General features: G+C 45.2%; 2 protein-coding genes across 3 annotated transcripts in view; one reads left to right on the forward strand and one right to left on the reverse strand.

Moving 5' to 3' along the window:
- rab31 (RAB31, member RAS oncogene family) overlaps positions 1–12923 on the forward strand; it is a 109695-nt gene that overhangs the window by 55125 nt on the left and 41647 nt on the right. For both annotated transcript variants that reach the window (XR_009513386.1, XM_059976304.1), the window contains exon 4: positions 4495–4566. Coding sequence is in view for 1 of the 2 variants with exons in the window: in XM_059976304.1 (XP_059832287.1) it covers positions 4495–4566 (72 nt within the window). In the remaining variant the exon portion in view is untranslated. The remainder of the gene's footprint in view (positions 1–4494; positions 4567–12923) is intronic.
- On the reverse strand, positions 9602–10814 carry LOC132379350 (uncharacterized). Its single transcript, XM_059947134.1, has one exon. It carries the CDS (start codon positions 10802–10804, stop codon positions 9749–9751), a length of 1056 nt encoding a protein of 351 aa, XP_059803117.1. The 5' UTR covers positions 10805–10814; the 3' UTR covers positions 9602–9748.

Consider the following 12923-nt stretch of genomic DNA (forward strand, 5'->3'; position numbering starts at 1 on the left):
AAGACTTATTTGCAGCAGTATCGCAGGCATATAAACAACTTTTACCAATATCTTGAATGAACATGATGCTAATCAGTACTGATTAGTTTTGTGCCAGTCAGTTTAAGAACTGAATGATTGAAGGAAAGTAGCTGTTCTGAGCAACACTCAGAAAATGGTGAAGGAACTCAGCAAGTCGGTCAGAATCTAAGGAGGGGAATAAACAGCTGACTTTTCGGGCCAAGACCCTTCATCGAGACAGCAAAGGAAGAGGGTAATCAGCAAGAAGCTAGTGGTGTAGGAGTTTAGACTTCCATGCCTCCTGTCTGACCTGGATAGTGGGGACCTTTGATGGGTGTCAGCTGTTTGCTTGAGGCAACACTTCCTGTAGTTATTAATGATGGGGAGGGTTGTCCTGTGACATTTTGGTTGAGTCTACTACCAGAAGCTACTCAGTCTACTCTGGTCCAGTGATTACTTGTTTCAACTTAAACTTAAGGGAAAAATTTTATTGTGACAGGATTTTCATTGCTGGAAATTTGGACTCAAAACCATTGCTGCCAGTATATCACACAAAATGCTGGAGGAACTCAGCAGTTCAGGCAACATCTCTGGGGGGGTGGGAATAAACAGTTGACATTCCAGCCCAAGACCTTTCATCAGGACTCGTTTCATAGATGCTGCCAGACTGCTGAGTTCCACCGATCTGCAGAACCTCCTGTGCCTCTGTCAGCATATCACGCCAAAAGCAAATTCTGGGGTTCTCTATAATCACACAATAGTTTCTAAGGCTAATTTCATCCAAAGTGTACATGTGGGAAAATCTTGGAAACTCAAATGACCAAGTTAGAGCCCTTGTGAATGAGGCACATCTTTTGGTAGAATCAGTTGAGACTTCCAGAACCTTTAAATAAAAACGGGAATTGTGGAAAATACTCAGCAGATCGGGTAATGCTTCTTGTTGATGGTTTTAATATAACATTCTAACTGGTTGCATCACCATCTGGTATCGAGGGGCCACTGCACAGGATCAGAAAAAGCTGCAGAAAATTATAAATTTAGGCAGGTCCTTCATGGGCACTAGCCTCCCAGCATCCAGGACACCTTAAAAAAAAATGGCATCCATCATTAAGGACCCCTATCACCCCGGGACACGCTCCGTTCTCATTGCTGCCATCAAGGAGATGGTACAGGAGCCTAAAGACAAATAGTCAACATTTCAGGAACAGCTTGCTCCCTCCACCATCAGATTTCTTCAACATTTTTTTCCTTCTCTTTTTTGTACCAATGATTTATTTTGTTTTTATGTATAAAGAAATTTATAATTTTTATCACTAGGTGTTGCAATGTACTGTTGCTGCAAAACAACAAATTTCACGACATTTGTTTGTGATAATTAAACCTGATTCTGAACAATTCTCCCAGAGGTTCTGTGTGAAGAAGAGTTTAGTGCGGTAGGGAAATTGTGCAAACCACCATATGATGACCTATGACTAGGGTACCAGAGTTGCCCAGATAACTGATTCTGACCGAGATAATACTGATTTAAAAATAATAATAATTTTAGATTGAGGGTTCAGTCAATGAGAGAGGGTCAGCATCTTTAAATTTTTTGGTGTTATCATTTCAAAAGATCTGTCCTGGTTTCAGCAGGTACTCACCATTACAAAAAAACACACAGCAGCGCCTCTACTTTCTTGGAAATTTGTGAAGATTCAGCATGTCATCTAGAACTTTGACAAATGTCTGTAGATCTGTGCTGGAGAGTATATTGACTGATTGCATCACAGCCTTGTATGGAAACACCAATGCCTATGGAAAAGCCTACAAAAGGTAGTGGATACAGCCCAGTCCATCATGGGTAAAGCCCTCCCCATCATTGAGCACATCCATGTGGAGAGCTGTCACAGGAAAACACCATCCATCATCAAGGATCGCCACCATCTAGGTCATGTGCTCTTCTCACTTCTGCCATTAAGAAGGTTCAGGGGCCTCAGGACTCACACAACTGGGTTCAGGAACAGTAATCACCCCTCAACCATTAGGCTGTTGAACCAGAGGGGATAACTTTACTCAACTTCACTTGCCCCATCACTGAACTGTTCCCACAGCCTACAGACTCAACTTTTTTTTATTATTATAATTATAATTTCTTTTTTTCTTCTCTTTATTTTTGTATTTGCACAGTTTGTTGCTTTTTTTACATTGGCTGTTGTCCATTTGTTGGTTGTGGTCTTTCATTGATTCTGTTTCTTGTATTTACCGTGATTGCCCACAAGAAAATGAATCTCAGATGACGTATATGTACTTTGAACATAAAGCCCAGGATAGCCTGGGTTATTTTGCTCATGTTACAGTTAGAACGGGCCTTGGGAAGTTCAGGCAAGCATGGCTCCACCAGAAAGTAACTGATTCTCTGCTCTACATGAAACCATGCACTTTAGCAACACCAGTACCAGTCCAGATGAAGGGTCTAAACCCAAAATGTCACCTGTCCATCTCCCTTCAAGCTGGCAAGCTGAATTCCTCCAACAGTTTGTTTGTTACCACAGTACCTTATCCTGGTAGCCAGCTGATGTTACCTTTAATACAGATACCCTGCTACCAGTATAAGCTGTGGGTAGGTCTGAATTCCAGTACAGTAATGGTCAGCTTCATCAGTGTTCACTTCCCTTCTCTCCTTCAGACATTTTTTTCATTCTGTGTAGTGGGCAAATTGATTCTTTAAGTTTGTATAGCCAAGGATGGCAATGAGGGCAAGCTCTCACTACCTATTAAATGCTCCCAATGGCATGTGCCTGAAATAGCAGGCAGCTCTGACAACCAAGTCCAGCTCCTGGCCTTCACGTGTGACTTAGCTACTAAGCCCGGCTGTACTGTTTCCACTGACAAGAGAAGGGGCAAAAGTAGGTTACTGGTGTCTTGAAACCAGTTGCTTCGGGCAGATAGGGTTGGTAGGCCGTGGTTGGCAGCTCCTCCAAGAGAAGGAAAACTCTGGTCTCAAACTTCTGCTGCCTTACAGCTATACCAACTCATGGGTAAGGCTTCGGGAGCAAACCTCGAGGGAAAAATTCAGAGCTAGAAGCCCTAAAGCAGTCCTACGGTGAGTTCAACGTGAACTGACAACTCCTGTAACACTGCTGGTACCAAATTGTATCGGTCTCTGCCGTTCCTTTGGGTTCATCTGATGTGTGGAGAGAGGGAGCTTGCTACATGGGCATCAGCTTGCTCTCCATATCCTACTGCCCAGGCTTGTGTATTTAGACAGCTAGCATCCAACATCTGTGGTTGACTCTGACTGATGCTGGCCTTACTCAGTGGGCAAATTAGCCCAGAAGGGTCACTCTTCTCACCACCACTTTTTTTTGCAGCATCACCTCAACCACTGTACGACACAGGTTGAGGGGCTTTTCACCTGAATGTGGGACATAGACATTACTGATGAGCAGCTATCAATGCTCACGAAAAAATGACTGTAAAACTCCACCATGAATTGCTGCTGTTGGTTGATGAAGTTACATCCACCTTGTTGGGTCGGAAGTTCTGTGACTTAGACCATTGGATTGTTTCAGTTCCTCTCTGGTATATTTGTTCCAGGCAAGAATATGCAATGCATCTCATTGAGCATATCAGTTAGTTCACCATGTTTTATTTGTTCAATAGATGGGCACAACTTCCACTTCTGGGAGGAATATGGTTCAACGGAGTTGAAGATTTACATTGTTAGCATAAATCTGTAACGACATTGACCAGCAGTTTAATTGGAATTCCAGATCAGAGTTCATCTTTCAGTTTGGAGTTAGAAGTTGATGATCTGCTTGTCGTTTATAAAAGCACAGTGGATGTCCTCCCTCCACATGCTGAGTTTCAGTTACTGAGTCAAGGCCTCAAAATGGATAATTTTCCGACAGTTCTTCGATGCCATGTTCTGCTTTGACAAAAGACAGTCATGCTTGATATCTTGTTCTGGATTAATATATTATACAGCTCTGAAACAGTCCCTTCACCCTACCATGTCCAAGTTGATATCTATACTAATCTCATTTGGAACAGTAATCTAAGCATCTTTCAGAGGCATCATTATCAAGCATGTTTCAATTCGAGGCTGTAATGATGCCTAGACTGATATAAATAACCAATTCTCAGTGGTAAATGCATTTTGATAGTAATACAACAGCACCTAAATGTTTAATGACTGAATTGAACTGCTGTGGTGATTTTTGTGGATTGGGCACACACAGGAAATATTTTAATTATCTTTAACCGTGTTGGTCAATTGGCTCTTGCCATGGGCTCTTGCACTGCATCTGGGCATAAAATATATGCAAGGAGGTAAGTGACTGAGCTCAATTTGCCTAATTTTATATCTATCAGTTAGTCCGTGAGCCTCAAATAGGCTTTCAGCTGTATAAATGTGTGTATAAAACTAGATGGCCTTTAGGAATACTGTTATAAGTTAACATATTGTGATTTGGCAAGTGCACATTTAATTCTTTGCCTTTTCTTTCCCACTAGTTCCATTCGCTGGCTCCAATGTATTACCGTGGATCGGCTGCAGCTGTTATAGTTTACGACATCACCAATGAGGTAAAAGTCCACTAGGCAAACCCTGTTTTAGACTTAGAAAAAGCAGTTTATCTGAGTCTCTCTGACTATAAGCGTTGGGAAGTATTTGTGTGGTAGCTGTTAGCTTGTAGCTGAGCCTCCATGAGAAAGGAACTTGCCAACATCACAGGCCTATGTTGTTAGGAAACAACACCTTCAGTTAAGCTTTTAGTTTTTTTCACTCTATAACAGATTTTTTTTATTGTGTTGCCCCTTCTCCAGCTTTAACTAATGTTCAACTGGATAACAGATTGAAAGATATCTGTGGCTTGCCACAGAACCTTGAGCTGAAATCAGCAAAATCTGGTTGCCTTATGTTTCATATATAGACTATAAAAATATGATATTTGATAAGTTACCAAGAAAACTAGGCAGGAGGTGAAATTGGTGGTGTTACTTCTTGTAGTTGAATAGATTGATAAGGGTTTTGGTTTATTGTTGTCACATGTACCAAGACACAGTGAAAATTTTGTCTTGCATACTGTTTATACAGATCACACCATTACACGGTGCATTAAGGTAAAACAATAACAATGCATAATAAAGTGTAAAAGCTACAGATAGCACACAAGGTAAGTAAATGATAAGGGTAAGATCATAATGAGGTAGATTGCGAGGTCAAGAACCCAACTCATTGTACAAGAGATCCATTCAAGAGTGTGATAACAGTGCGATAGAAGCTGTCCTTGAGCCTGGTGATATGTACTTTCAGGCTTTTGTATCTTCTGCCTGATGGGAGAGGGGAGAAGAGAGAATATCCAGGGTGCGTGGGGTCTTTGATTATGCTGGCTGCTTTACTTTAGCAAGAAGCATAGACCAAGTCCATGGAAGGGAGGCTGGGGTGAAGTTAATACTCAGCACCTTTGCTTGTACAAGGAGGTAGCATTCCGAATTGGGTCTGTAACACAGTCTTGTGCAGTTATAACCCACTTTTATAACCTACTATTCAAACACATAAGATGCTAAGGGGACTTGGCAAGATATAAGTTGAGGTACTTCTACTAGTTGAGATGTGCAAACAGATGGTCATAACTATAAGGCGAGGGTCTGGTCATTTAAGACTGAGAAGTGTAGATATCTTCTCTGAGGATGGTGAATCTTTGGAATTCTCTGCCCCTGAAAGTGTTGGAGACCAGATCATTAAATGTATATTAAGGCAGAGGTTGATAAATATTTAAAAGATTAAGGAATTAAGGGTTATGAAAACTACACAGAATACGAGTTGAAGCCAGCGTAGATCAGCCATGATCATAATGAGTGACAGGGTAGACTTAAGAAACCTGGTGGTCACCTCCTGGTTCTGCTTCATTGTGTTGTGTTTGGATCATAATCTTTATTTGGAGTTATGAAAACTGAAGGTAGGAATGTTTGTCAGTAAAATAGTCAGTTCATTTTGAGAAATTGATGGTGAATCTTGAAAGAAATATTGTGCAGAAGACACGAGGTTTAGCAAAAGCTGGAATCTGGAGAAATACACAAAATGCAGGAGGAGCTCAGCAGGTCAGGCAGCATCTGTGGAGAGAAATCAACAGTTGACAGTTTGGGTCAAGACTCTTCAGCAGGACTGGAATGGAAGGGGACAGCAGTCAGGATAAGGTAAGAGTGGCAGAGAAGTACAATGATCAGGTGATTGTTCAGAGCAGGCAAGGGACAATGCGAGTGGAGCAGGGAGGAGAAGATCAGCAAAGCTGACAGGTGATTGGTTAAGGTTTGTATCTGATATTAAAGAATTGTTCTCCCCTGTAATATTAAAATGGACAATAGTAATACATCACTCATTGATTGTTGAGAGCACTAACAGAAGAAAGAATTCTGAAGCACAGACCAGTATTTAAGTCACAGCTGTGTCAATGATGTAAGAATGGTTGTATTTCTGACTTTCTTATAGCTTTGCTAAATCTGAGCAGGGTCTGACTTCACCCTTCCCGCCTCTGTCAAATTCTCATCCACAGTCAGTCTGATTGACAGGCAGGAGATCCATGGAGAAGCTGAGGTCACAGGTAACCTGAAGTGGAACAGGGTGGCTGAGTGTTAATGTGAGAGAAAATTTTGGAGCCTGCCTTTGAACAGTGCCTTCTTATCAATCTGAACAAGAACACTCTGGCCCCTCTGAACACCAACTGCTTTGAATTTCTTACAGCTTGACGTACACTCAGCTTTTGTTTAACCAAAGTGGAACTCAGGTGTTCCACCTTGCCCATTCCTTGCTAATTCCCTTGTCTGCCCATATTCCCCTGAAACCTCTCTGGATTCTTCTCACATTGCCACCAGCCTAGCATCATCAGCAAACTATTACACATTGTCCCCTTACCCGAACCATTACTATAGATCGACAACAGTCAGCTCCTAATACCTGTCCATCTGGTATTCCATTTGTAACAGCCTCCCAATCCAATAAAATGATTCATTTCCACCTTATTTTCCATTCATTAACCAACCCCTCAGTAGCATGTTAGGAATCACTCACAGTTCTAGACAATAGTTAGATGCTCCTTTTACAGATATGATTTGCCTCAATTAGTAAATGATAAGCATTCTTGAAATGATCACACTGCTGGGTACAAGGTAACTGTGTAATTTGAATAACCCAGTTTCCTGGCTTATGACTGAACACAAACATACTTCCCGTTAGTCTGAGAAATTCTTCTATTAACTTGTTAAAATGATATTGTATATTTCATATGGTTAATTACCTCTCTTTCCAACTATGTTTGACATGTTCAAGAGTAAATGATTCATAATTAATCTGATATCTATAATTAAGTTGCAGAGTAATTAACATAAAGATAAATGTTTAGTCTGATATCTCAACCAGGAAATAAGTGACTAAAGAAATTCACTGATTACGTGATTAATATCTGTCTTTTCTGGCTGTTATGATGAGTAAAGGCAGAGAGCTCAGTTGACTGTAGTATGGAACTGTCATACAGCACAGTAACAATCCCTTTGACCCAATATTTTATTCACTACCTAACTTTATCCTAATTTTATCTTTTTCATTTCCATTAGCCCCAGCTACCATCCATACAGACCACCTTGTGTTCCTGTTCCTCAAGTACACTAGGGGAATTTAATCTACCACCCATCATGTTTTCATAAGAGGCAACCCACATGAGAAATTTTATGCAGGTAGCACCAGAGATCTCTGAAGCTTTCGGGTATCAATGCTAAATGCTTTGCCCCTGTAAGCTCTACCATATCTGCTAATCTTTACAGACACTTAACAGTTGTTAATAAGGATATTCCTTAAAGTATCCAGGAACAGATCAACACAGGATCAGAAAATCTCAGTGATGGAACAAATCTTTGAAATAACTAAGTAGAGAGTTTGTGAACTCAGCTTTTTGTTAAAAAAAAAATGGATTGAAGAACAGATCACTTCTTTAGTCAAGTGAAGTTTATTGTTATTTAACTATATACATGTATATAATGTATATAGAGGCGAGACAGCATTTCTCCAAACCAGGGTGCAAAGCACGGTAGTACACATAACACACAATAAATTATGAAAATTAGGATAAAATCTACAGGTGAATCACACATAAATAACAAACTAAAGTGCACTAATAAGGTACGGGACAGATTAACCAGTGGCACTTTGAATATGATGCTGCAGGGAGTTCAGAAGCCTAATGGCCTGGGGGGAAAACTGTTTCTCATCCTGACCATTCTTGTTTGATGGTAGGAAGTCAAAGAGGAGCAGGCAGGTTTGGTGGGATCCTTAATAATACTAAGGACCCTGTGTATGCAGCATTCCTGATAAATGTTCCAGTTGGATGGTAGGGAGACCCCTATGATCTTCTCAACTGTTCTCACTGTCCTTTGTAGGGACTTCTGGTCTGAAGCTGGACTGCTCCCATACCAGATAGAGGTGTAACTTGCCAGGACATTTTCAATGGTGCTCCTGTAAAGCACAGTTAAAATTGGGAGATGGGGGGCGGGGGGGGGGGGGGAACCCTTGTTTGCCTCACTCTTCTTGGGAAGTGGAGGCACTGCTTGCTGCCTTGTTCAGGGAGGTGATAGTTAAGGGACCAGGTGAGATCACCTGTGATGTGAACTCCCCGGAACTTGGTGCACCTTCAGAAGTTTCCGAATGGGTATGAAAGGAAGGATAAAAGTGAATTGATTGCAAAGCTTCAAAGCGAGATTCTGAACAGTGCCCATTTGCTCCTTTGTGATGTAACGTGTATGTAGTAAACTCAAACTGGAGTTGCTTCAGAGCAACGCCAATAAGAAGGGCTGAACGGAAGGTTAAAATGTTAAAACTTCTGAAGAGCCAAACTGGGTATAAATCTTCAATGTAGCAACTGACAAAGAATGTTGTCACAGCTGCAGGAAGCATCGTATCTTTCAGTTAATGGAAAGAGATCATGGTTTGGATTTTGAGATAAGGTTGGATCTGTCTGTTCAGTCTCGAGGGAAAATGTTTGTTTAGCATACTTCAGAGTGCGGTTTGGTGCAATTTTAAAGAAAGAACATAGCTTTCTATTATTGAGACCTAGGCATCAAATTGGGGTCATTGAGACAGATGCTCCAGCCTGTAGCTAATAGGACAGGAAAAAGTTACAGAAGAACTCAGCAAGTCAGGTAACATCTATGGAGAGGAATAAACATATGACCCTTTAAGACAAGACCCTTCGTCAGGATAAAAAGGTACATTAGGGTTAGGTTTGCCGTTATGATTGTGTTTGTCTGAACACATTCACACGACAACATCTTGACAAACATCACTGGTAGACTGGTTATCACTGGTAGACTATTATGTTTAATGTGATGCTTCTTTAGTTCCTGGAGCAAAAACTCAGATGTTTGAAATCTAATTCAAAAATGAAATTAGTTTCAGAGAATAAAAACACAAAATGCTGGCAGAACTCAGCAGGCCAGACAGCATCTATGGGAGGAGGTATGATGCACCATCAATAACTCACACTGAGACGTAGGCGAGATATCGGCTTTTATTGACTGGAAGAAGGAACCAGGAGTGAGTGTCTATCATACAAGGTCCTGCAGACTGAGGCCGATCTTCAGGCCGCAGGTCTCCTTTATACAGGGGGCCTGTGGGAGGAGCCACAGGAGCAGTCAGCAGGGGCGTGTCCCGACAGGCACATAGTTCACCACATTCACCCCCCCTTCGTTTGAAAAAGTCCTCATGTAGCGAAGGTTCTTACAAGTCAAGCCGATCAGGCGGTCGAATCTGTCGCTGCGATCTACGTAGCACCGGCTGTGACCGCATAGGTGCCGGCAACATTGGCGATTGCACAGGGGACGGGGGTTGCGCGTGTTCTTGCCCACTAGGCGCCAGTGATCCCTCATGCATGTGCGAGGCGCCTGGTATAAATGTGTACGAAACGCCCGGTATACAAGTGTCGTGAGGAGTCTGTGTAGGGCCTGGTGAGTACGGTGTCACCTCTGGTGCAGGGTTCACAGTTACCGGAGAGCCTTCAGGGTAGTGGTCTGCTGCACCTGCGGGTGCCAGGTCGCGGATGGAGACCGTGTCCTCCCGCCCATCAGGTAAGACCACGTAAGCATACTGGGGGTTCGCATGGAGAAGGTGAACCCTCTCCACCAGCGGGGAGTATTTATTGCTCCTCACATGTTTCCGGAGCAGCACTGGCCCCGGGGACGTCAGCCAAACTGGTAGGGTGGTCCCAGTGACAGACTTCCTGGGAAAAGAGAATAGGCGTTCGTGAGGGGTGGCATTGGTGGACGTACATAACAGAGAGCGGATAGAGTGCAGTGCCTCAGGGAGGACCTCCTGCCATCGAGAGACCGGCAACCCTTTGGACTTAAGGGCTAAAAGTGTGGCCTTCCACACTGTGGCATTCTCCCGCTCTACCTGGCCATTACCCCGGGGATTATAACTCGTGGTCCGACTGGTAGCAATGCCCCTAGCTAGCAAGTACTGGCGCAGCTCCTCACTCATAAAGGAGGACCCTCTATCACTGTGGATATAGCAGGGATACCCGAACAGAGTGAAGAGCTGGCGCAGGGCTTTTATGACGGACGTGGCAGTGGTGTCGGGGCAGGGGATGGCAAAGGGGAACCGTGAGAACTCGTCAATAACACTGAGAAAATAGACATTGCTGTCAGTGGAGGGAAGGGGGCCCTTAAAGTCAACACTCAGGCGTTCAAAAGGGCGGGTGGCCTTGACAAGTTGTGCCGTGTCAGGACAGTAGAAGTGCGGTTTGCACTCGGCACAAATTTGGCAGTCCCTGGTCATCGTCCTGATGTCCTCCAGGGAGTACGGCAGGTTCCGAGCTTTCACAAAATGGTAAAATCGGGTGACCCCCGGATGGCAAAGTTGTGCATGAAGGGCGTACAGCTGGTCGAGCTGTGTGCTAGCACATGTTCCCCGGGATAGGGCATCAGGGGGCTCATTGAGTCTGCCAGGCCGGTACAGGATATCATAGGTGTAGGTGGAGAGTTCTATCCTCCACCGCAAAATCTTATCATTTTTGATCTTGCCCCGCTGTTGGTTGCTGAACAGGAACGCAACCGAGCGCTGGTCGGTCAGCACAGTGAATCTTTTGCCAGCAAGATAGTGCCTCCAGTGCCTAACAGCCTCCACTATGGCCTGGGCTTCTTTCTCCACCGCGGAGTGCCGAATTTCAGAGCCTTGGAGGGTGCGAGAAAAGAATGCTACTGGTCTGCCTTCCTGATTAAGGGTAGCAGCCAGAGCGAAATCGGAGGCATCACACTCCACTTGGAAGGGAGCGGTCTCGTCCACTGCATGCATCGTAGCTTTGGCAATGTCCGCTTTAATGCAGTTGAAGGCCGCGCAGGCCTCAGCAGAGAGGGGAAACGAGGTAGACTTGACCAGGGGGCGAGCCTTGTCTGCGTAATGGGGGACCCATTGGGCGTAATAGGAAAAAAACCCCAGGCACCGTCTGAGGGCCTTGAGAGTGGTGGGAAGAGGGAGCTCTAACAGGGGGCGCATACGTTCGGGATCAGGCCCAATAACCCCGTTTTCCACGACATACCCAAGTATAGCAAGGCGGGTGGTACCAAAAACACACTTGTCCCTGTTATAAGTAAGGTTCAGAGCTGCGGCCACTTGGAGAAACCGTTGGAGGTTGGCGTCGTGATCTGGCCTGTCATGACCACAGATGGTGATGTTATCCAGATAGGGAAATGTGGCCTGCAGTTGGTACTGGTCCACCATCCGGTCCATTTCCCTCTGGAAGACAGAGACACCATTCGTGACACCGAAAGGGACGCGCAGGAAGTGATAGAGCCGGCCGCCCGCCTCGAAGGCGGTGTAGGGGCGGTCCTCTGGGCAGATGGGGAGCTGGTGATAAGCGGATTTCAGATCTATTGTCGAGTACACCTTATACTGAGCAATCTGGTTGACCATATCCGCGATGCGGGGTAGGGGGTATGCGTCAAGCTGCGTAAACCTATTGATGGTTTGACTATAGTCCACCACCATCCTATTTTTCTGCCCAGTCCGAACAACAACCACCTGGGCCCTCCAAGGGCTTGTGCTCGGCTCAATGATCCCCTCCCTGAGCAGCCGCTGCACCTCCGACTGAATGAAGGCCCGGTCCCCCGCGCTGTACCTCCTGCTTTTGGTTGCCACAGGTTTACAGTCGGGGGTCAGGTTGGCGAACAGCGGTGGGGGAGGGATCTTGAGAGTGGAGAGGCTGCAAGTGTCGGTAGCGCAGCTGTTGGCCTGGTTCTGGATGGGATGTGTGTGTCCGTGTGTGTGTGTGGTCAGTAGCGGGGTATGTGAAGAAGTCCCACAAAACTGAGGATTCTTGACAGTGAGTGGTGGGAGGGGCCCGTCGTATACCATAGTCACACTTTCGAGATGGCTCTGGAAGTCCAGTCCCAATAGCACAGGTGCACACAGATTAGGCATGACCAGCAGTTCAAAGTCCCGATATTCTGTGCCTTGCACCACCAAAGTCGCTACACAACCCGCCCGGATGTCTGCGGACTGCGACCCAGAGGCCAAATGGAACCTCCGACTGACCGGCCGCGTAGCAAGTCCGCAGCGTTGCACTGTGTCCGGGTGAATAAAACTCCCAGTGCTGCCCGTGTCAAACAGGCATCCAGTCCAATGCCCCTCCACCTGGATGTCCATCATGGATCTTGCAAGCTGGTGTGGGGCGCTTTGGTCGAGAGTCACAGTGGCCAGAGTTGGATCGCCGTCGGGGTACCCGGTCAGCATCGGAGGGTCGGGGGCGGGGCATGCTGACGCCGACAAAGATGGCCGCTCACATCCGGGGTACCCGGTCAACATCCGAGGATCGGGGGCGGGGCGTGCTGACGTCGACAAAGATGGCCGCCCACATCCGGGCATGCAAGATGGCGGCCCCCACGTTTCACCCGCAGCG

The sequence above is a fragment of the Hypanus sabinus genome, chromosome 1 (genome assembly GCF_030144855.1).
Source record: "Hypanus sabinus isolate sHypSab1 chromosome 1, sHypSab1.hap1, whole genome shotgun sequence".
In the NCBI taxonomy this organism is placed as follows: domain Eukaryota; kingdom Metazoa; phylum Chordata; class Chondrichthyes; order Myliobatiformes; family Dasyatidae; genus Hypanus; species Hypanus sabinus.

Excerpts from the sequence above, each read along its gene's own strand:
- LOC132379350 (XM_059947134.1), bottom strand. The coding sequence starts at position 10,804 with ATGACCAGGGACTGCCAAATTTGTGCCGAGTGCAAACCGCACTTCTAC.